At 34.4% G+C, this 24,313-nt stretch overlaps 1 protein-coding gene across 21 annotated transcripts in view; it reads left to right on the top strand.

Annotated features, from left to right (window-relative positions):
- The window catches only part of PHF14 (PHD finger protein 14), a 181,113-nt gene extending 159,663 nt beyond the window's left edge, over positions 1–21,450 (top strand). For 13 of the 21 annotated variants that reach the window (XM_087892740.1, XM_034402580.3, XM_034402575.3 and 10 more), the window contains one exon: positions 11,167–11,382. In XM_087892740.1, the coding sequence (XP_087748866.1) occupies positions 11,167–11,241 (75 nt within the window). In that variant the 3' untranslated portion in view covers positions 11,242–11,382. Of the gene's footprint in view, positions 1–1,577; positions 1,791–11,166; positions 11,383–21,354 lie in introns of those variants that run through there. The other 8 variants (XM_060685668.2, XM_087892736.1, XM_060685667.2 and 5 more) reach the window with 2 other exon arrangements.
- The last annotated feature ends 2,863 nt before the right edge of the window (positions 21,451–24,313 follow it).

The raw sequence follows: 24,313 nt of genomic DNA, 5'->3' as shown, positions 1-24,313 counted from the left end.
ACAATAAAATAACAGCATTGACTTTTTTGTTTAGGGGAATTCATGGATTCTGGAAACTATCCACCTTCAAGATCACCATCCTCCTGTTCTACAGTTTCAGAGTTATCCATCCAGGATAGTGCTTCATTAGCATTATCATCATCATCAGACACCCACAGCCACATATCACTATCACCTAAAAGAAAGAAAAAACCCTTCCTCCTGGAACCACCATGGATAAATTTGTGATAAACAACTAGCAGATTAGAAAAAGAGTTAATTGATGAAAAAATTGCCCAGTTTGTTTATGCAACGAACTCTTCTTTCTGTCTGACTGAGAACCCACATTTCATTAATATGGTTCAGTCACTGAGACCAGGATACAGTCCACCCAGCAGAGCAGATGTTGCAGGGAAACTGCTGGATAACTGCTCTGTATGACAGAGCAATGTGCAACAGCTCTGGAGGGTAGAATTGTTAACCTAAGTATTGATGGGTGGAGTAATGTCAACAATGATCCTATTGTATGTGCTTGTATAACAACAGAAGAAGGGAAAGTCTTCCTTGCACAAACAATTGATACGTCAGGAAATGCACACACAGCAGAATACTTACAAGAAGTGGCAGTTGCAGGGAAACTTCTGGATAAAGTGTATGATAGAGAAATGGAGCAATGTGCAACAGCTCTGGAGGGTAGAATTGTTAACCTAAGTATTGATGGGTGGAGTAATGTCAACAATGATCCTATTCTGTTGTATAACAACAGAAGAAGGGAAAGTCTTCCTTGCACAAACAATTGATGCGTCAGGAAATGCACACACAGCAGAATACTTACAAGAAGTGGCAGTAAAAGCTATAATAACATGTGAACAAAAATTCAAATGTCTAGTACGCAGTTTGGTCACAGACAATGCTGCAAATGTATCCAAGATGAGAAGAAATTTAGAAGAGCAGGAAGGGAATTCAAAGCTAATAACATATGGTTGCAGTGCTCATTTGCTGCACCTCTTAGCCAAAGACTTAAGTGTTCCAGAAATAAAGATTAATGTTGTTGAATTGCTAAATACGTCCGTAACAATCATTTTGCTGCAGCAGCTCTGAAAAGGATGGGTGGAACCAAGCTAACGCTCCCACAAGATGTTAGATGGAACTCTGTGGTGGACTGTTTTGAGCAGTATATCAAGAACTGGCCTATTCTGATGACAGTTTGTGAAGAAAATCATTTTTTGGCAAATATTGTCAATATCCAGTATCAGGGTCAAAACTTAAGTGCTGAGGAAGAGGAGTTAGCTATGACATGGGTATTCCGCAATCATCCATCTGTAATGCCAACTATAATAAACTTCAAAGCTAAGGGGGAACCATTCAAGAAATATATGTTTGCTGAAGATATTTTAAAGAAAGTCACACCAGTGAACTGGTGGAAGTCACTTAAGCACTTGGATTTAGAGACTGTTCAAGTAATGATTTCACTTTTAACAGCAGTAGCTTCTTCTGTAGGCATTGAAAGAATATTCTCTTCCTTTGGACTCATTCATTCTAAATTGAGAAATTGTTTGGGACCCGATAAAACAGGAAAGCTTGTTTTTCTTTTCCAGATTATGAACAAAGAAGAAGATGAAGATGACGAGTGAGCTACAGAGGACAGTATTTAAGTTTTTCATGTGTAGGCTGGGCTGACAGTCTAAGTTTCTTAAAATATATATATTTTGTTTAGCCAAATTAGTTAACAAACATGGATGTTTGTTTAAGCAAATAACATATGCTGTAATGTTATTGTTTCAGTTGAATAAATCTATTTAAATTGTTATTATTAAGGTAATGATTATTTTTCTCCTTCCTAAGTACAACAGAAAAGTTGTCCAAATATGAATGATTAACCTATTAAACGGGGGATAAAAAAACTAATATGAAAAGTTGTTATTCTAAAAATCTTCATCTACTTGCATATTAAAGTTATACCAGCAAGAATTAGTCTTTATGTAGAAAACTATGATTTAAATCAAGCCTTACTGACTAGTGATTTAAATCGTGATTTAAATTGTGTAAATCAAATCCACCCTGTTACAAAATCATCATTTCTGTAATAATATCTATGTTCTGTAAACCGCAGTTTGCCTGGACTTTGCTCAGGTTCTCAAAAGATTTATTACGCATACGCTTTTAAGTTAATGCAGCTAGGTAGTGTCAGAAAGTTTACAGATAAAATGTGAAAACTATAAAAATGACTTTCCCCATCCAATCCAGCAGGATCTCTTTTTCTATTAATCCAGCTAATCACATTAGAAAAGCATGTTTGCATAAATAGTAGGAAAACATATTGTAATGTAAAAAAGTAAGAATAGCACTACTTATGAATAGACAAGAGAAAAAAATAAATAATAACAAGTTGTCTATTTATGTATTCCATTTCCAGATATATAAATAGAAATCTAATGTAGTGAATTAGTTAACCAGAAAAAGTAAATTAGAACTGCTGAAAAAGTAAATCTCGACAAAAATTTGAGAAATCCTAAAAACGTTGTGAAATTCCAATAAACACTGTATGTTTACACTAGTTCTTCAACCTTAAAGTGGAAATGCAATCCATAAATATAATGTGCTTAATTCCATTCATAATGAACTTTGGATTTTTTTTTCTATTATTTTGTAGAAAATAAGAAAAATTTCTTTTCCAAAGTAGGTGATAAAATTACTATTCTTTCCAGAGGAAGTGCTTATTTTAAATGTTTCAAATATTACCTGTAATATTATATTGGAACCTGTAAATATTAGAGTAAAAGCTTGATTTAACATTTTGTGGAAAAGGTGACCATTACTGCCAAATACATTATTAGTATATATTTGCCTCTTTTCCCTAATGACATAATTATTAAAGTGATATAAATTGTGTGGTTTGTACCATTATATCATAATACAAATAATGTATAAATTGATGCAAATGTCATTCCAGTCATAGAATCGTGGTAGAAACAGAAATCATCTTCAGATTGTTTCAGACACAACAGACTACAAAATCCAGATAACTTTTATATGTCGAATTTATTAAACTGAGGTTTAATAAACGGATGAATAAATGTACTTAATAATATTTAATGTAATACCATTTGTTGATCTTGCATATTCTCTGATTCGTTCATGGCAAAGCACGTTATCTAGATGATCCATATTAACAAAACATACTGTTTTTAAATCACATTGTAGTTCCTCACATTTTTCCTTAAGTAAAGATCTTTTAATTTACCATTTAGTCAAATCATATAAAACTCTTTTGATACAAGAATACATTGGAACAACCACAGCAGTTCCTTATGTGTCATATAGAACAAGCATCTGGCATCTCTGCCTTCTTGTTAAAGCACTCTGCTTTACTAAAATAATATGTAGGTGCCAATGATCAGGCATCCTTACTTTCAAAGAAGTCCTCAAAATCCTGATGTTTTTTAAGTTTGAATATATGTTAAATGCATCAAGAAAAACATATGACTAGGACCAGTTAGCACTTTTTTTTTGAGAAAATGCCTTTGACTTAATCTAACTATATTCTATTCAAATATAGAAATATAGAATTAGAAAATAATAGAAGAAATACTTTCCATAACAATAATTACTAACAGACTTAAAATTAGATTTATGGATATCAGAAAAAAGTCAATCTCATTCCAAGTCTTTGACAGAAAAAGACTTTTTTAGAAAAATCAGGATCATCTGAATTAATGCTTTTCCTGAAAGATTTTCCACTTATGGTTTTAACTAAATATTCATAAATATGTCTTTCATTGTATGATCAGTTTGGCAGTAAATGCAATACATTAAGTGAACTAATCCTACACATTAAATCTTGTTCATGTAGGTTCCTTTAGGATAGGGAGTTTTATTGAATGTAATATAAAGCAAATACATTAAGCACATTAAAATATATTAATGCAAATACATTAAATATGTCTAAATTTCATTCTGTTCACCATCATTCCTTTATAATTAGCTTAAATAGCCCATTTAGCTGAAAGTTTAAACATTGCTAATGTCTTTAAAAGAACATTAAATGTTGTTAAATATTTTAAATACAAAAGAACAAATGCTTCTAAAAGTGCCATTGAAAATTATCTAGAGTTTATTTCATAAAACTTTTAAGCCTTATGATATATAGTTATTTGTATGCATATCACTCATTTATTTATTGATACAGGAGATATGTATATATTATTTTATTCAAGTTAACAAGCAGTGAATTAAAACTTATTGAGTATGGAAGTTTGCTAGTTTCTGGCAGTTGTTTGAAAAATATTGAATCCTTTATTTTTTATTATTATTATTAAAGTAGATTATTTTGTAATACTTTTTTAGCATCAGTTTTAATTGTGTGGTTAGATTGTTACTTTGATTTACTACTTAGTCCGTACTGTTTTATCATAAGATTTCAGATTTAGTTATATTTTCATTGCCTGAAATGGTATATAAAAACTATAGAACTGTGTTCACAAGTACCCAGTCAAGATCTCTTTAAGCTGCAGTTGGCCTGTGAGAATGTCTCTGAATTATATGTATTAGTTCCACAATTAATTCTTTGGAGACCACCATTTAGCATTGAATACAAGGTGCTATGCATTCTTATGAATGTTGGCATTGTGATGTCACTTCATTTATTTGGGATGTTTCAGAGAAGCTTGGCATGAATTATGATCTTAACTCCTAGAATATTGTAAGCATGCCATTACCTGACATGCTCATGTTTCCTATTTTAGACCTGACTGATCTTCAGATAACATATGGAGGTAGAAGTAATTGGAAAATTGGCAGACCTGTCATGAAACCTTACTAGATGGGACAAAAATACGATGCTGTAGCACATAAGTGTCTTTGAAGTTAAATTTATTGTCTTTTATCAATGGCGAAGAAAACATAACTGATCTTCAAAAAAAAATGATACGGTTCTTTCTCAGTGGCACATACTGTTGAAGAGTAAATTTTATATATAATGGTATTTCTAGCATTTTAAAAATGATTTCCTAACAAGGTGACTGGTATCTGGTTGTGTATATATATGTATGTATGTATGTATGTATGTATGTATGTATGTATGTATCATCGTCATCTTCAGGCTGGTGTTTTCGGCTTCGTGCTTCTAGGAGCAATGTGAGATCGCAGCTGTTTCTTCCTTTTAACTGCTAGTGGGGGTGTGAACACCAGCCTGAAGATGACGAATGAGACTTCATCGAAACGTCGCCAAGACACTCCCAATTTTACGCAGGAGAAAACCCGAATAACCAAAGACCTACATATATATATATACACATACATACATACATACATACATACATACATACATACATATATATACATATATATCTTTAGCCAGGTTCTTCCTACGTAAACCAAGATTTTTATGCAGCCCTAGTTCAGTGAAATCCCAATCCACTAGTTTCTAGGCTTTTTTTCTCCAGCAGCCAGCAAGCTCCCTGCTGCCCATTGGGAGACTAAGGAGACTAAGGTAGATCTATTTTGGATATATAAGCCCTCATCAGTTAGCCACACCTTCATCCCATGTATCCTCCCTGTAAAGGTACAGTATTTGTTTTGTTTTCTTTTCGTAGGCCTTTATGTGTATTTCTCTTTAGCCAGGTTCTTCCTACGTAAACCAAGATTTTTATGCAGCCCTAGTTCAGTGAAATCCCAATCCCCTACCTAAATCCCCTACAAATACTTTATCTTTACAGGGAGGATACATGGGATGAAGGTGTGGCTAACTGATTTGTCTTGTAGGTATGCTAGGTGAGAAGAGCTTTCCTTGGGTCACTGTGACCTTTAAGCTTGAAATTTTGAAGACAAAAACATTTATATTCCCTTGAAGTTAGAATTGAAGTTTGGCTAGACAGAATCTTTTGAGATGAGAATTCTGGGATTTTTTAGAACCTATCTCTTCTGAGGATAAGGTAGGGTTATCTGTGAGATTTACTCTGCCATTTGTAGGATTTCAGCTGTCAGGGAGGGAATGAGACTATTTAAAGTGGCCAGTAAATGCATCTTTGAGTTTGGGACTGATGTTACCAACTCTGAAAAAAGCAGTAGTTCACCTTCTCCTTAAAAAGGCCATTACTCAATACAGTTACGTAGACAATTCACCTTTCTGTGGAAATTTGTTAAGAACGTAATGTGACCGCAATTACAAAGAACTTTAGATGAAGCACATTATCCTTTCCTGTCTGGGTTCAGGTCTGGTCCTGACACCAAAAAAAATTGCTGGTTCTTGTGGCCGGCAGCAGATTTTATATGGGGAATGCATCTTTTCTCGTAGTGTTTGATGTATTAGCAATATTCAGTATCATCAACCATGAAAATATTTTCAGATCATCTTTTTGCAAATTAAAGTTCCAGTATTGCAGTAGTTTTACTTCATTCTGAATACTCAATCCCCATTCACATTAGTAGGAAAAAAGAGGATGACTGGAGTGTCCCAAGACTTGAATCTGTCACCTATCTCCTTTAATATCTATATAAAACAACTGGCAGAGACCACCCAGAGTTCAGTTTAGAGTAAAGTATCAACAACTGAAGATACTTAGCTTTAAATCTGCTGTGGAGTTTTAAAGAAATTGTTGTTTGAGGTGCCTGGAAATTGTGAAGGAAGTGTCAGAAAGCCATGGAGATGAGTTGAAGGGAATATTCAGGAGCTGTCATAAAAAACAAGGAGGAAAGCATCCATTAGCAGAGAAAGGAGGTAATGTTAAAAAGCTAGTGAACCAGGGGCATCCAAGATAAGAGGGAGGGAAGGTAAAACTCAAGCAGATTTGCAAGAATTATTTTCTATAGCCAATCTCAATATGGTATTGTTCTAGTCTTCCTGTGGAGTCAGTTTCCAAATTTGGTCTATTTTGTGCAGCTGACAAGAAAGGATGGAACAATTTTGGATGAATCCCAAACGACAAAAATCTCCTGAACCTAGATAGCCTGCCTTTAATGGTAAATGGTGTGCTGTTACCCCTGAAGAAGCTGGTGCATAATTTGGGCGTGCTATTGGATTCATAGTTCCTGCTAGATCAGCAGTTGGAGACGATACCCAGGAAGGATTTGTCCAGTTTTGCCATTATCCTGTTTTTCTTAACTCAGTAGGTATTGGCAATAGAAATTTTTGCATGAATTATGGCAATAGAGTCTACAGTAAAGCTAGCTTGTTTTCCAATAGGAATTTCAGTCAAATAAATGGGTTGATTATTGCCTATAATCTATATATTGATAAAACATCTCATTGTTACAATCTTTCACTGGGCAAAATGCTGAATTATGGAGCAACAGTTTTTGAACCAAGGTATCTCAGATGGGTTAAGTTACAGAATGTAGCCAAAGAGAGTAAAATTTGGGGAAATTGTAACTGCTTCAGTGCTGCTGTGATCATATTATCTTCATTTTCAACATTTCATAATAATTTCCCATCCAGTCTCATAATTCCTCCCTCGTTCCCTAGATGCAGCAAGGAATTGGATCATCATGTGGCTTTTAAGGAAGTAACAACTTTAAGGGACATAAAGAATATTTTTTATTGTTTTAAGTGACCCTGGATATTTTTATTGTTTTTTGAGACCCTTCTCCGGCAAACAAACATGCACACGTATCTATATCCTATCTTTTTAAGAACTCAGAGTACATACATTATACTCCATCCTCCTATATTTCTTCACAACAACCCTATGAGGTAGGTAGGACTGAAAGTTATCAAGTGAGCTACATTAACCACTATATATTTGTCCTTGCCCATTCTATTTCAATCTTCAACTGCTTTCCTACTCTAAAACTTCAGCCGCCAGAGATCAGATACGCTGGTCTTACTCTCATCCTCAGGTTGTTGAGTTCTATTTTTAAATTGTCTCTGTCAACTTCCTACAACTCAATAGAGAAGCTGGGAGGGATTCTAAATTATTCTGAGGTAAGAGAAACAATGTACAACATTGTGGTAAAAACAAAGACAAATCAAATCATTAGCATAATTATGCCGTATGGAAAGAGACAGGGGACACCATGGTGAAGAGATGACACCAAATATCCCCAAGATGTAGCAGGGAGGAGAGATGAAGAACAGGATGAAATGACTATGCATCTCCAGAATCACAAGGAAAAGTACAGAATGAAGAGAGAAGAAAAAAATAGAGGAGGAAATGAAAGATCAATTTGTGAATATCTATCAACACTAACTACTGCAAAAGTTCCTGAACACAAAAATATCCACTTTCAAGAACAAAACTTCAATAGAGTAAAAACAAAGCAAAATGCATGGCTTGCATGATATAATATATCTGCTAATGTTGGGCCAGGATAACAGTCAGATGCCTTCACTGTCATGCATTCTTATTCCCTGGGGAAACCACCAATTTCTGCTGTATGAAGAGAAAGGTCATGATAGGCCATTTGAAAACTCCACCTAACGAACTTCTTAATTTATATAGCAATGATGAGCCTATTGCAAGCAAGTTCAGGAAGAACATCAGACTATACAACTGCCTCCTTCCAAATTATATCTTTTGGTGCCAAAGAAGTTCTTCCAATCAAGAACGAATGGAATCCTTCTGAGATTGTTTAAGGGCAAATCCATCATTATATCAAACATTAAATGCCAGACCCCAACCAGCAAGACAAATTTATTTCAATGATATTCAAAACAGCGTAGAATTGAACATTGACATACTCCACAATGATGGAATGAAGCTGTACATTGTGTCCCTTCAACTTGCAAAAGAACAAATTTGAGAGATGTCAGAGGCTTCCCATTGTCATTGATCCTGACCAGAAATCAGCATTTGAACATGAGAGATTTAATGCACTAATTGGCAATGAAGTTATCATCCTTATACCAAACAACATTGAACTAAGTTAGCATCACAGCACATCGTTGCCTGAACGAGGAGAGGATTTGCAAATAATTTTAAAATCCCATTGCTGCTGTGACAGCTTTCAATACATACATTTCTTTCCTCTTGAAGGATAATGATAGCTAATTTAATCAATTCCAAATGACAACAAGAAAATAACGGCAATGTGTTATTGTGTGTATTGAATAATGAACCATGAGAATGAGCTTAATAATCTTATAAGAGGAGGACATCTATTCCAACAATATGTGGTTGATATGGCTGTTAAGATTGAATATGCAAGGCTGAGTTACATCCAAATGAATCACGCAATCTTGAGATCAACAACATACAAAGCCTTTACTGATGCATTGATAGTGTGGATTGATTTTGGAAGATGCATCATCCTCTTTTTAACATTTCTTGGTGAATTAAGATATATAATGGAACAATGCCAAGATGTCATGACTTTACAGAAATCCACTAGAAGCTGTTAGCTATTTCTCACACTCTGACTTCAAAGTTTTCTATTCTCCTACTTACATGTGGGCAAAATATGTTAAACTAGACCTAGCTCAGCCATCAATGCTTTTATCATTACAGCCTAAAGAAATTCGTTTGTTATGGAGTAATGGCTAAATGTCTAGTTCCCTAACCTACCATAACTCATTTTCCGCATTATATATCATACTTTTAATTTATCCTTCTTCCAAATTTTTCTGTTAATACTCTTTGACCTCTTCTAGAGCCTCTAGTTTTTTCAGCTATTTCTCCCATTCTAGATCCACAGCAATTCAGTTCAATATAATTGACATATAGGAAGTGAGAACATTTGGCAAGTACTTCAATTGATAGGGGGAGGCCTAAATGGATTAGATGTGATGTGAAGCATTCTGCAAAAATTCATTTAATTCATTTATTTAGTTTTATTGATTCATTTTATAAATGTATATTAATAAGATGAGGGTAAGAATGAGCAATTTTGGGATAGTCCAGAGCAGATGTCAATCAACTTTGAGAGCCAAAGGCCACCCAGAGCAAAATACTTACTCAAAGTGCTAATACCTGAGGAGGCCTGAAGCTTTTCTAGATTTGCTCTTCACGTATCTTTGTGTTTGATTTTTACCCTATAATTTAGGCTGATGTTATAGTCTTCATATATTTCTTGAATCAAAAAAGATAGAACAGAGAAATTTAGTGGTTTCGAAGCGTGACAGAAAAGGTATCTTAAGCATGGGTGGGTAGCGTTAAAAGGAAATTTACAGGACTTTATTTATTCTGTAAAATAATATTCATTGTTTTTATATAAAATGTTAATTCTAAAAAGTATGCAACTTACTGTTCCTGGATTTAGAGCTACTATTGGACAAAAATGGAATAAGAATTATTACATGTGTTATCATCTGTAGACACACAAGTTGCTGATGCCGTAACAACCTCCTCCTGCTTTATGTAGATGTCAGGTGATGAACATGACATTGTTTGGAACAAGGTGGACTGAAGTATCAAAGTACTCTCTGTAATAAGGAACTGAATTAATTCATAAACAAATTAACCAAGCACTCACGTGATTCCTCTCCAGCACATCTCTCATTTTGTTTAACAACACTTAATGTTTGCAGCTAGGAATATTTTTCATGTTCTTTGTCCCAAAGGTGCTTTTCAAGAGGCAACTGGACTTTCTTGTTTTTCTTTGGAAGATGTTTCACTTCTCATCCAAGAAGCTTCTTCAGCTCTGACAGGATACTTGGGAATGGAAGGAGTCAAAGCTGAAGAAGTTTCTTGGATGAGAAATGAAACATCTTCCAAAGAAAAACAAGAAAACCCAATTGCCTCCTGAAAAAGCACCTTTGGGACAACCATTACTTGGATGACTGATAATCTCTACAGACTTTCATGCTCTTTGTGTAGTGAACATCTTAGAATTGAACAGTGTTGCTTTACAGACCCTGATAAATTGTTAACCAATTCAGTGCATTTCAAATTTACTCTGAGTAGTAACATCCTGTTGCAAGTTTCCTGTCAGTGTCAGTTACATTTTTCATGAAGCTCATTTCCAAGGGAAACATCCAAACTATGTTATCTTCATTCCTTTAAGGTATTTTAGCAGAATTTTTGTTAATTTTTCCGGTAATTAGGTTTTTTTTTTTAATGTTGGTTTGTCTTTTTTATTAATGTTGCTATATTATTTTAAGGAAATTTTATTATTACAGGTAGCTTTGGGATTACAAAGATGAAAAATATATATAGTAGATGTTCAATGATAGTATACTGCATGCCCAAGGACTAGGAGACAGGCTCGCTTGTCTTAAAATCACATAAAATATTTCAATGTTTTGTTTTACAGGAGGATGAAAATGAAGCTGAAGGAAAACATCCCTCTCAAGAGATAAACATGGAACAGAAAAATTCCAAAAAATAGAAATATCATTCCTCTCTGAAATATGTTTTCAAAAAATTTAAATGTCATTCCTCTTTGAAATGTGTTAAGTAGTATCAAAGTGATTAATGTGTCTCATTGTAAAAATAAAACATTCCCAATAAAAGACATTGGAAATTAAAATGTATCTTACTCTGAGGGATTGTTTAAATGGGTCTTGGTAATATTTATGATTAAGAAATCATGAATTTTTCATTACTCACACATACACACACACACACAAAATATAAAAGCATTAGAATTATGTGCAGTATAATCTTTGTGATACAAATTTATTGAAATTCTTCATTATGTTATTTAAGGTAAATGGTGAAAGACTCAGTAGCTTTCAGAATGTATCCCATATACCTCAGCATTTCTATGGTAGTTAGTGATTAATTTTGGTAGTTACAAATTTAAATAATTAGGTAACTATACAAAAGAAATATAACTTTTTTATGAATTGAAATAATTGTAGATATTATCACATTATTTCAATAATAAAATAGAATTCTTTGTAAAGTTGCATACTATTTGAATAATTCATGTACTTAGCATAGCATAGCAAACCATGTTGGGTTAGTTCCAAATAAAAATTCAGTTGTTGTTTGTTAAATGATAGTTTTTAACCTTTACATTTGCTTAATAAAACATAAACTAACCAAAGGTAAAGGTAATGTGTAAATCTAAATTATTTTCTCAGCTTGAATTGAATTCTCATTGTGGATGTTCATATTATATTTCCACTCTCTTCCTTTCAGGTCATATTATACCTAGCATCTGTTTTAATTTCTGGATAGAAAATGTATCTTTTAATCCATATTATTATTACTGACATTAGAAATCTGCAAACAATTGGAGGCTTCCTTGTATGACTTTTAGATTTTGATTTTCAATTTGATGAAAATAAATTTTAGATTGATGGATCAGTTTTTTAAATGTTTGTTTTACTTATCAAATTTTTTGGCTACCCATCTCATAGTTAAGATAAAACAGGCATTTAACAACTATAAATATAAAAATGAGTTAAAACTGCAAAAATTGAAACAAGCTAAAAATAAAGATTAGAAGTAGAGAGGTAGAGTGCTTTCTCTGTTAGTGCATCAACCACTTCCAGCCAACAACTTTTCCTTCAGAATCCCATGACAGACAGCATAGCTAGGTTTGAAGGCTTTTCCTGAAAGCTAAAAAGAGAGAGGCAGATCTTACTTCCGGAGATAAGATATCCAAAGGGCAGGAGCCGTGCAGAAAAGGCTTTTCTCTTGGATCTCACTAGCCAAGATTCCTTGGCTGATGGGATCCACAACAGGCCCCCTCTGCCAGTACAAGTGAAGAGGGACAATTCCATTGAGGAAAGATGGTTCTGCAGATGTCCTGAACCCATGCCATAAATTGTTTTAAATGTAATTATCAGTATCTTGAATTGTACCTGGAAGCAAATCAGTAATCAGTGCAGCTCACATAACAGTGATGTTTCATGTGCCATCCTAGGGGCTTCCAAAACTGTCCATGTTGGGGTATTCTGGGCCAAATCTAGATTCTGAATACTCTGCAAGGGTGGCCCCATGTAGAAAGTGTTGCAATAATTCAAGTAGGAGATGACAGGGGTGTGAATGACTGAGTACAATGCCTCATGATCCAGATAAGAGTGCAATTGGTGTCTCATGATCCAGATAAGGGCGCAATCACATAAAGTGGTGTGAAGGTTCTTATAGCCATGACTTCCACTTGGACTTCAAGCAGAAGTGAGTCTAGAAGAACCTCCAAGTTGCACACCCAAGTCTGTCCTAGGTAATACCACTCCATCTAGAACTAAACTGTCCGTCTTAACAAGGTTGTCCCCCATCCAGACCCCCACAGCCTCCAGGCACCACAAAAGGGAAGCCACAGCAATCCTTGGGTCAGCAGGGGTGGAGGCGTAAAACTGAGTATCATCAGCATATTGATGGTATCTCAGTCCATGGTATTAGATGATGTCATCCAGCAGTTTCATGTAGATGTTATAAAGGAGAGAGCCCTGAGTCCTATGGCACCCCACAAAGTAGCGGCTGTGGGCTGGATCTCTTGCTCCATACCAACATTGATTGGAACCAGCCACAGAGAAAGGCACTGAACTAATTCAACACTGTACTGCTGATTCCCAAATTCCAGAGCCAACCCAAAAGAATGCCATGGTCCAAAGCTGCCAAAAGGTCAAAGAAAGCAAGGATGGCTGCATTACCTCCATCCTGTTTTCGCCAGAGATCATTGACAAGTACAATCAGTGCAATTTATATCCCATAACCAGGTCTGAAATCTGACTGAAAAGGTCTTGCTAATCCATAGCATTCAGGACTTTCTGCTGAAAGAAAGTGGAGCTGTGATGCAACCACTTTTTCCACGACCTTCCTATAGTATAGCCTTTATTGTCATTGTACATTATGCATACAATGAAATTGGTTTTAGCCTCACTGGTGCAATCTATGACAAAAAATACAAACAACATAAATAGTATAAAGAATAATCCCTATGCAAGTAATTGGCAGGGGGAGAAAAAAAGAAAAAGAAAAACTAGTCATACGTTTCCGTATGTCCGTGGAGTGATTGTGGTTCTGTTTAGGAATCTGACAGCCCAAGGATAGACACTATTTGTTCGGCTGGCTATGCTTCGATCCTTCTGCCCGATGGTAAAAGTGCAAAGAGACACTGACCAGGGTGTGAATCATCTCTGAGTATCTTTCTTAGTCTGCTAAAGCAGCGAGACCTGGCGATGTCATCCAGTGGTGTTACAGAGCAACCAATGGTTTCTTGTGCCGAGTTGATCACTCTCTGTAGTGCCTTCCTGTCCACAGCAGTTAAACCAGCGTACCATACTGTAATGCAGTATGTGAGGACACTTTCTATCGTGAACCGATAGAAAGACGTCATCAGCCGTTGTTCCACCTGATTTTTTTTGCAAGACTAAGGAAATGAAGTCTCTGTTGGGCCTTGCCAATCACCAGGGAAGTGTTGTTTTTCCAGGTAAGATCTTGACTAATAAGCACTCCCAAGAATTTAAAAAAGGAAACCCTCTCTGCACAGCCCCCCTTGATATACAGTGGGGCAGGTTCCTCTCTGTGCTTTTGGAAATCTAGCACCATCTCCTTTGTCTTGCTAGTATTTAGATGTAAGTTGTTTTTGAGCACCATGCAGATACCTTCTGGACTTCTTCCCTGTATGCTGATCCGTCCCCTCCAGTTATGAGACCGAGCACCATTGTGTCATCTGCAAACTTTATTATGATGTTGGATGGAAACAACATCAGAAAGGGAAGGTGGGAAATTGGACAAAAATTGTCCAGTACGGTTAGGTCTAATGAAGGCTAATCTTATGATTAAATTGTCTGAGCTATAATATTTTCTTTTTTAAAAAAATATGTAATAATGATTAAGCACCCATCTTCTCACTGCAAGGTGACCTTTATAGTTTGCCTTTATTCAGGGAGGTTTTATGGTTATTCCATTTGCCTTTGCCAACAACTCTGTTTGCACCCGGCTGTACTTAGAACATAGCAAGAGTCAACTAGGATTTGTGAGAAGTCCAGAAGTTTTATTCTTCTTAATCATGATTGCACATAAAAAACCAAGTTTTCTTCATGCCTGGGGTGATTTCACAGATATGTGGTGTCCTAACCTTCCCACTGAATATTTTATTCCATGTCATAGTTGTACTTGTGCTGTGAAATAAATCTACTATTATCTCCACTTCTCCATTCCTCAGAACTGACACAAATAGAGTTGTGCAGTGACAATCATTCTTTCCTTTAGCAATTACAAGGCATGTACATATTGTGCACCAGTATAAGAGAACACTGTATCATCCCTATCTTTCTAGGAAAGCGGTACTTTTAACTGTTGCCACAAGGCCATATGAAAGGTTGTAACTTAACTCTAATCTTAAGGGAAATTGTTAAGAAAGATTTCAAGCTCCAAGCAGTTAGCACTAAATTGAGGGATCAGAGTTAGCTCTGAAGACACAGATTCCCTTTGTCCTGTCATTCAACCCCATATTGATGATCCTTTTGACCCCTAAACTTGCCTCTTACTCTACAAACTGCCATCCATATATACATAACTGCTACTGAAAATGGAGTTTGGGGATGGAAAGATGAGGTGTGTGCAAAAAGCACACACACACCCTATCTTTTGATTGCCCCTCTTATCAAACAGATGTTTTTATTCTCTCCAGCTCAAGAAAATAAATAAATTACATAAGACAATTAAGGATACCATCTGTCCCTCACCAGGATAACTCATTGAAACCAAAACAGAATGAAACAAATGTAGGATGGTGGGAGAGGCAAAATTTCAAGGTAAAAAAAGAAAAAACTAGTTGTAATTTGGGCCTGCAAGGGAAAAAATTCTCCAGTGGAAGTGGCATTGGGCTAGTGGTTTAGAATACTGGCCACTCCCAAATTATACCCTCTTTTCTTTTGACATGACCCGGACTGGTGCTGTTATGAATGTGTTGCAAAGAAATCCAGAAAGCCCCTATGTGGTCTTTCCCACCTTATGTATAGACAGATCTGCGATCTAGTCCACCTTCAAGCAAGGAAGTTCACCAGGTGTCTTCGAGCCAGTCATTCACTCTCAGCCCAGTCTATTTCATTATATTAAAATATAAATGAATAGTCTATCTTGACTTGAAATAGAGAAGAATGAGCAAATATTGCTATATATTTGGCCTGATGACTGAAATACTTATTAATTCACCAGGATTTTCATATATATTTCCTTGCAGTAATTACATTTTAGTATCTACTTTCCTGCAATAAGCATTTGTGTGTGTGTGTGTGTATTCCATTTTGCTTCTGTTCTGTGTTATGAAGTGCATTGTTTTTGGCATGCAAGTGCATTTTAGGTATAGGTTTGTGAATAAAAATGCAATTTCTTATAAAACCTAAGATCAAATTAACTTTTCTTTCTTCCCATCATCTGGATGGAAAATTGAACTGGAACTTTCTTCATGTAACACACGCCATACCACTGACTACTTAACATTCTTTTTCATACTTCATACTTCCATACTTACAGAAGGCTTTCATCCTTCTAGTTTCTTTACATTACACATAGAGATAATCATTAGGTGAGCTATATATATGTATATCAATATGCTTCCTAAAATATACAAAAAGAACATGAATCTCCTAGGTATTTATTACCAATTACTTATCAGAATAATTAAAACTTCCTTTCCTCCAAAAAAACCTGCCTGCCTTTCATTTTAAAAAATGTCAAATGACAGACATATTGAAGAGATAATATTAATAAAAGAAAACTATCGTAATTAACAGCAATTGAATCAGTTACAACACTAGCAAAATAATAACAATTCAGTTAAATGTTTTGGCAAGGATGACCTTTTTTAATTTTTTAGAATCAATATATTGCTCCTTATTTAAGATTATAAAAATACAATTCTTGATTAAAATGATCCTGTTTATAACAAACGAAAAGTGTAGGAAGAATACACCCAAAACAGATGTTAAAGCTGCTTCTCATGAAATAGAAAGAAAGCATCAACTATTTGACAAAATGAAGATGTTTTTAATTTGAGTTATGGTTGAAATAATCAAATGTAAATCTTATTAATCATAGGAGGATAAACAAAAGAAATAACTTCCCACTGAAAGATTATTTTCTGATCATTGTCTGCCTTCTTGCCATTTAATATAGAGACATTACTGTTAAGTTTAATCTTATTAATCAGGCAAAGTTATATGAGAGGAAATATTTTGAATATCCTGTTGCTCTGACTTTACAGCTTTAAATGTCAAAAGCAATCTCTTGGAATGCTATCTGGAATTAGTAGTTAGTGGCATCCTGAACAAATTTCAAAGGCATCTGATTGTGGTATCCCTTATTCTCAGAAAATAGCAAGAAGTTAGAACAGGCCTTGAAAGGCAGTGTGAATTATGGATTTGGACCCACATGGCAAGCAGGAAACCTACAAGCTCTAAACCAACTCAGGTTTCTTGGAATGATCTCCAAACTTGTAGGAGCAATGGCATCACCAAGTAGACAAAGGACTAAAGTATTGAAATGCAAGATTGCAAGGAAAGCCTTCTTGCAGAGTAAGTAACATTCATGCCAGAAAGTGAAGGCCTGAAACCTTCTATATAAATCTCTCCATAAGGGAAAACTATCTTATTATGCTTTCTGAAATGCCATAACATACCTTATATTCTGCTTTGGAATTGTCTCAGTTTATACTTTGAATTTGTCCTTTCTTGCACTGATCTCGACTGGTTTTTTAAAAATGTGGCAATAGAAAGTTGATCAGTCTGTTGTATTTTTTTTTTTATTAATTTAACATTACTGAGTATTAATTCAGTATGTTTTACTTGGCAGGACTGTAGATCTGTCTTTTGTTGTTGGTTTAGTTTCTTTTTTTAAAAAAATCAATGAAATAAAAGAGTAGCCTCAATATATATTATTGACAAATTTGTGGCTCTTCATAAATTGACTTGGAAAACAGTTTACCCAACATAAAAGGTTAATCCTGAATTGTTTATTCTGTCTTTATTCTGGGTCCTTGCCAAATTCTCATTACTTTAGCTTGCTTCTGCATCAGACTCAAAAAACTAACACTCACTGATACAAAATTAAATAGGTTTCACACTATGAAAAAGTGAAGGTTGATTAGAAAGCAACATAGAAAGATTGTGTGACTTAAAGCAGTGATTATCAACTTTGGCAACCTTAACATGTATGGACTTCAACTTCCATCTTTCCCCAACCAACATGCTGGCTGGAGAATTCTGGGAGTTGAAGTTTATACATCTTAAAGCTGCAAAGATTGAGAAACACTGACTTAAAACAATTTTGGCACATTGCCAAGTGAGAAAGTTCTACCCATCCAAATTACTCCAGCATTTTGTCCTTGGTGAAAAATGCCTGTTTTTCCATGGTAGGTTCAGGGTGGATTCTATGGTGAGATATCTGGCAAAAAGAAGCAGAATGAAAGCAAACAGGATTCTGTTGTTTTGGAACAATTAAATTCCTTGTTATAAAGCCAAGTATGAGCAACCTTTTAAAACCATTGAACCATAAAAGCCATTTTCTTAAGGGTTTTAAATTTTGGAAACAGACTCATGAAATTTATAGCTCTGATGAGATTCTGTTTGCCTGAAGTCAAAATGAGAACCAGATCATTGATTTCTCAGCATGATACTATGTATTCTTGTATGCAGTAGATATCATTAGGCTCATAATAACATAGCTATCATCACATAATGTCAGAAAAGGTTCATGCTTGATACTTAGTTTAAAGCTCCAATTTACACTTCCAGAATACTAAATAGCTGGGGGTTTGGAATATTTTATAATAAGGCTAGGGTATCTAAGGTCAAAAATGATTTAATGCATTGTCTAGGTTTTATCTTCTTTGATCTTGTCTTTTCACAAAAATACTTCACTAAATATGTCATTAATGAACATAACACTTTTAAAAAGATCAGTTCATTGTTCAGTGTTGCATACCTTTGTGATACCTTTGTGACCTAATATCTGAGGCAGAAAAAAACTTTCTGTCTTTTCTACATCCTGTCAGCTATCTGGGTTGTTGAAGGGGCACAGGAACATCCATCAAATCACCTCTTAACCTCGATGTTGCAAATAGGACTTTCAATGGGAAAAAAATGATTCCCACTTAGCACCAAGTTCAGGAAATAGCATGTGTTCTTCCTGTACTAACAAAGGATGGGGAATTCCAGATTTATTGTGACATTGCATTTAGCCGGTTACCACCGGATCCTGGGAACAACTATTCCCATACTATGTAGATTGTTTAAAAATGCTAACAGCACCAATTAAATAATTACAGTGCATCTATAACATAAACTATACTAAATTGAGATTAAATGACTTCCATCACAAACTTCCCATCCTAGTCTGATTTTATTCATTGTAATTTGTCTCTAATTTAATATAACAAAATGAGATGAATGTTCTTTTTTCATGAAGCAATGTAAGTGAAATCAAATTGTCTAGCTAAATGTATATAAAGGATATAAACCTCTGTTTGCTTATTTCATATTAATACATATATTTTAAATTGTGTTGGCAAAGTTATAATTGCATATTTAAACATCATTTGGAATAAGTTTGGAATAAAGTAATTGGGATTTGAATTTTTTCTTCCATGAGTTTTTCATTCTAGTATGGAATGAAGTACAGGTTTCATCAAAAGGTTGATTTAATCATACATCAATCAATATATTTACAGGGAATTGATTCCACTTATATAGAAAAGAGGACAAGAAAATATATGGAAATTAATGAGTTACTTTCTAGCAGATGGTATGGCATTTCCCTCCAGAATGTTTTTATGTTAACTGTTCTATAACACAAAATGTTTAAAATGTTCTGAGCTTAATAATTTTAAATTATTCTAGCATTCACTTCAAAAAAAATTTAAATAGCTGCCAAGCTAAAACATCTTTTTTTTCTACTTTGATTAGCAAATATGTGCAGTGTGATATTGATTAAGTTTAATGGATACTAATTCCAAAGTATCCATTGATACTTTGATGGAGAAAAAATGCTTTAGCCTTCCCAGGAATATTGCCATGCTTTGACATTCAGTACAGACATAAATGTTGAAAAGTTATGCCACCTTTCTCTGAAAACAATTATTCCTAAAACAGGGAACAATTGCATAAGTATCTTCAAAAATACTGTAGAGAAAATAAATAAATAAATAAATCTAATAAAACAAAAAAAAATAATCTGGCTGCAACTGAATATCTTGCTAAAGAGTAGTTTAGTTTCAGTTATTTTATGTTGAAACTTAACTGAGTTCACCGATTGTTTTGTGAGGACAAAATAACACAGATTGAAATCATGGTTCAAAAACAGGTTTTGAATCTCAGCTTCCATTGAGTTTCATCATCATATTCAAATTCAGAATTCAAGTTTAATTCTAATTGACATTGCTTATTTTATGGAGAAACATGAATGGCTTAAAAATGAAATCACATATGCTGATGACTTCAGACTTTTTTCCATTCATGCTCATTAAACAGGGCCTTTCCTCCTTCTCCAGACTAAGGGAGAAAACAAGCATTCAAAGGAGCCATTTACTTTTAATGAGGGATATATGATAACATTAAGCTAGACTAATAATTGAAGAGAGATAATTGCATATGTTCACCCAAGCCATCACTATTCCTATACACTCATTCTTCCTCAAAACTGTTTATCCGAATATCCTCCTGTTCTAATTATTCTAATTGTTAACTGCAAAAGGCTTCTCTAAAGAGAAATTACCACTTGAAAAGACTACACTTGGACTTCTTTGTTTGGGAGCCATGATTACTCCACAACAATCAAATTGAATTATGGAACCATCTTAATGTCTTATCTTGTTTTTCTCAAAGGGATGGGTGGAAAAACTTCCCCACACTTTCTCCCAAAGACACTTTTCCAAAAGCCAAATGGATTTCTTGTTGTTTTTCCCCTTGAAAACATTGCTCATCTAAGAAGTTTCTTTGGTTCTGACTGAATGGTGGGATTGGAAGGATTTATATTATTTGCAGTCATCTGGTCATTAGCACTGAGAGTCATTGAAGCCTCTTGGAGATTTATCTGTATTCAAATGTGTGTGGAACCTTTTTGGGACTGCTGAGGATTGATAGATAGGACAAAGGTGGTATCATATCCCTCCCATCTTTGTTGAAAGGAGGATGTTCAAATCTCAAATTATGTTGAGAGAGAAAGCAACTGGCCAATAGTCAGAAGTAGACTTTCATGGCTAACACTAGAGCTCACCTTCTCCTGATTTCCAGTTTGCTGCCTTAATCACTAGCCAATTGGCTGTCTAGGAAACAGGTTTTGAAATGAAGTTGCAAATATAAATTATTCAAAGATACATGAAGCTACTTTGAAGAACACAACAAATAATCTTGTTAATTTATAATGAACATATAATTCTCAACCAATGAAAATAGTACTGTTACTCTGGCTTTATGCTTAGCCTTAATTACTAGATTTTATATCCTGTGCATATGTAACTAATTTTGAAGATATGGCTCATTTAATAGACATAGGCTCATTATAATTAAATAAATTCATTTATTAATATATGTTACTTTCACAGAATACATTCAGAAAAAGCAGTTATGACAGTTGGAGGTGGTCTTATATACAGGATGGGCGGAGCTAACGGTAAGTATTGACGTATCATTGATTTAGAGGGAGGAGAATGTATATTAACCCTTGCTTATCTTATGATATAGCTTTAGGTTATATAAAGCGAGGCATTTACACTTGACAAATCCCCCTCTAACTGCCGAGCATTATTATTATCAATAAAATATTTAGGAATAGAATACATCTTAACACATAACTTTTCTACTAAAAATACATGTTGTTTAACCTGTAAAGGTTTTGTTAATATGTTAGCTATTTGGTCTTTCATATCACAATGTATTGTTTTAATGAAGCCATCTTTAGAAAGCTGTCTTACGTGTTTATTCTTTATATCTATATGTCTAGATCTTTGTCCAATGGCATCTGATCTTGATATCTCAATTACTGCCTTGTTATCCTCATGTATAATTATTGGTAATGACGGGTTCATCCAGATATTGGTTATTAAGTCATTGATCCAAACAAGGTTATTTGAAGCCTTGGAAAGGCAAATATATTCAGCTTCGGTTGTTGAAGTTGCTACTAAGTCTTGTTTACCTGTATACCAACAAATTGGACAATTATTGAGAAAGAATATGTATCCAGATGTACTCTTTCTAGTTTTTGTGTCTCCTGCCCAATCAGCATCCGCATAGCAATTGAGTGTGGGTATTTTGAAAGAGTCTGGTTCTAAATATAGACAAAAATCCATGCTGTTTTTTAGATATCTGAGTACTTTCTTTACTGCTTCCCAATGGAAGGTCGTAGGTTTGCTTACTTGCCTTGATAATAAGTTGAGAGGCAATGCAATATCTGGTCTGGTCCAATTCGCGATGTATAGAAGAGAACCAATGATTGACCTGTACAATGTGTTATCTTTAAAATCAGGAAATGGATCGTTCATACTTTTTAGAAAGTCAGTTTGCATAGGAGTTTCACAGCCTTTAGTATTAATCATATTACATTTATGTAAAAGTTCAACAATTTTTTCTTTTTGTGATAGACAGAAGCCCTTTTCTGTTTTATATACTTATACCCCTAAATATTTATTTATTTTACCCAGAGACTTTAGTGAGAAATGTTTCTCTATTGCAATAGCAAATGCATTTCGTTTATCTATGTCCTTGCCAATATACAGAATATCATCTATGTAAATTAATACGTATTCTAGTGATTCATCCTCCTTTCTAATAAAGAAACAGCTATCTGCTGATGTTGCTGTAAATCCTATATCTTTGAGTACTTTGACTAAGCATTCATACCATCGTTTTCCCGATTGTTTTAAACCGTATAAACTTTTATTGAGCAACCATGTGTCATTTTTGTTAGTATCTTTACTGTGTGGTGCCCTTACATAAATTTCCTTGTCTAAATTTGCGTGTAAGTATGCGGTTTGTATGTCATATTGATAAACCTCTAGTTTTAGTATTGAAGCTATCACTAATGCTATTTTTACGCTTTCTATTCTTACAGTAGGAGAATAAGTATCGGTATAATCCTCAGGGTACTTCTGGGAGAATCCCTGGGCTACCAGTCTTGTTTTGTATAAGTTCTTTCCTCCTTCTAGTGTTTTGATTTTAAAAATCTACCTAGTACCTATGGGTGTTTTATTTTTTTGGCATGTCAGCAGGTATAAACACATTTAATTCTTTTAGACTGTTCATTTCTTTGGACATAGCTAATTCTCATTTAATTCTTTCTTCTTGTGATAGTTTCAATACGTCATCATAGTTGTTTGGTGTAATTGTGTTGGATTGTACATGCATTACATAATCTTTAAATTTATTTGGCAATTGTTTTCTGTTATTTCTAATTGGTCTATCTGGAATGCTGTTAATATCATGTAAGTGTTTTGCTTCTCTCTGAGTGAGTGAATCTATCTTGATTTTATTATAATCTTTTTTACATTTCCTTTTGTTATTTCTTTGATGTATGTATGAATCTTTTCCATTTTCTGATATATCGAGTTTATTGTGTTTTGTCTCTATATTTTTTCTTATCTTGTTAAGATGTATTTTGGACCAGTTTGCCTGTTCATGAAATACCGCAGTTCTGGTTACTATGAAGTTGTTATTACTATCTATGAATTTGTATCCTTTAGCACCTGGTTGATAACCCATGAACCTTAGTCTTCTAGATATTTTGTCTCCTTTACGTCTTAATTGTTTTGGAATATGTACATCAGCAGAGACTCCAAACACATGCAGATGTGCTATCTGTGGCTTCTTATTATAAATTATTTCATATGGAATCTTGTTTATGACACTAGACCAAAGCCGGTTAATTGTGTAATTAGAGTATATGAGCACTTCTGTCCAGAAATGTCTACCTATCCCTGCATCCTCCAAAACGCATCTAATCATGGTTTGTAGAGTAGAATTTTGTCGTTCTACAACACCATTTTGAAAGACTGAGAACAGACTTGAATTGAAGTGTAACATTCCCTTTGACCTAAGCCAATGTGTGAATTCTTTTGACATGAATTCTGAACCTCTGTCTGTCATAATTTGTTTTATCTGTATGTGATGTTGTGTCTCTACCATTTTATGGAATTCTTTGAATTTTTGAAATGTTTCACTTTTGTGCCTTAGGGTATGTACAAAGCCGTAACGACTGTAGTCGTCTACGATAGTAAGGAAGAATCGTTTTTTGTATTTTATTGATGGTGTTAATGGACCCACTAAATCCATATGTACTAAATTGAAAATATGACTGGTAGTTCTAGATGCCTTTTTTGGTATTGATTTTGTTTTTAGTTTTGAGCATTTACACACTGAACATTCCAAATAATTTTCACAATCATTTATTTTAACACCTTCTGCATGTTCAGTCATTTTTTGGACAACAGGAAAAGTGGCATGCCCCAATTTTCTGTGTAGCATATGGGCACAATCATAGTGTATAGGCTTTCCTATTAAGGGTTTCCT

This window comes from Pantherophis guttatus, chromosome 4, assembly GCF_059756535.1.
Source record: "Pantherophis guttatus breed Tessera chromosome 4, ASM5975653v1, whole genome shotgun sequence".
Lineage (NCBI taxonomy): Eukaryota > Metazoa > Chordata > Lepidosauria > Squamata > Colubridae > Pantherophis > Pantherophis guttatus.
The sequence above is the reverse complement of the archived record's forward strand: the minus strand, read 5'-3'. Positions and strand labels throughout refer to the sequence as shown.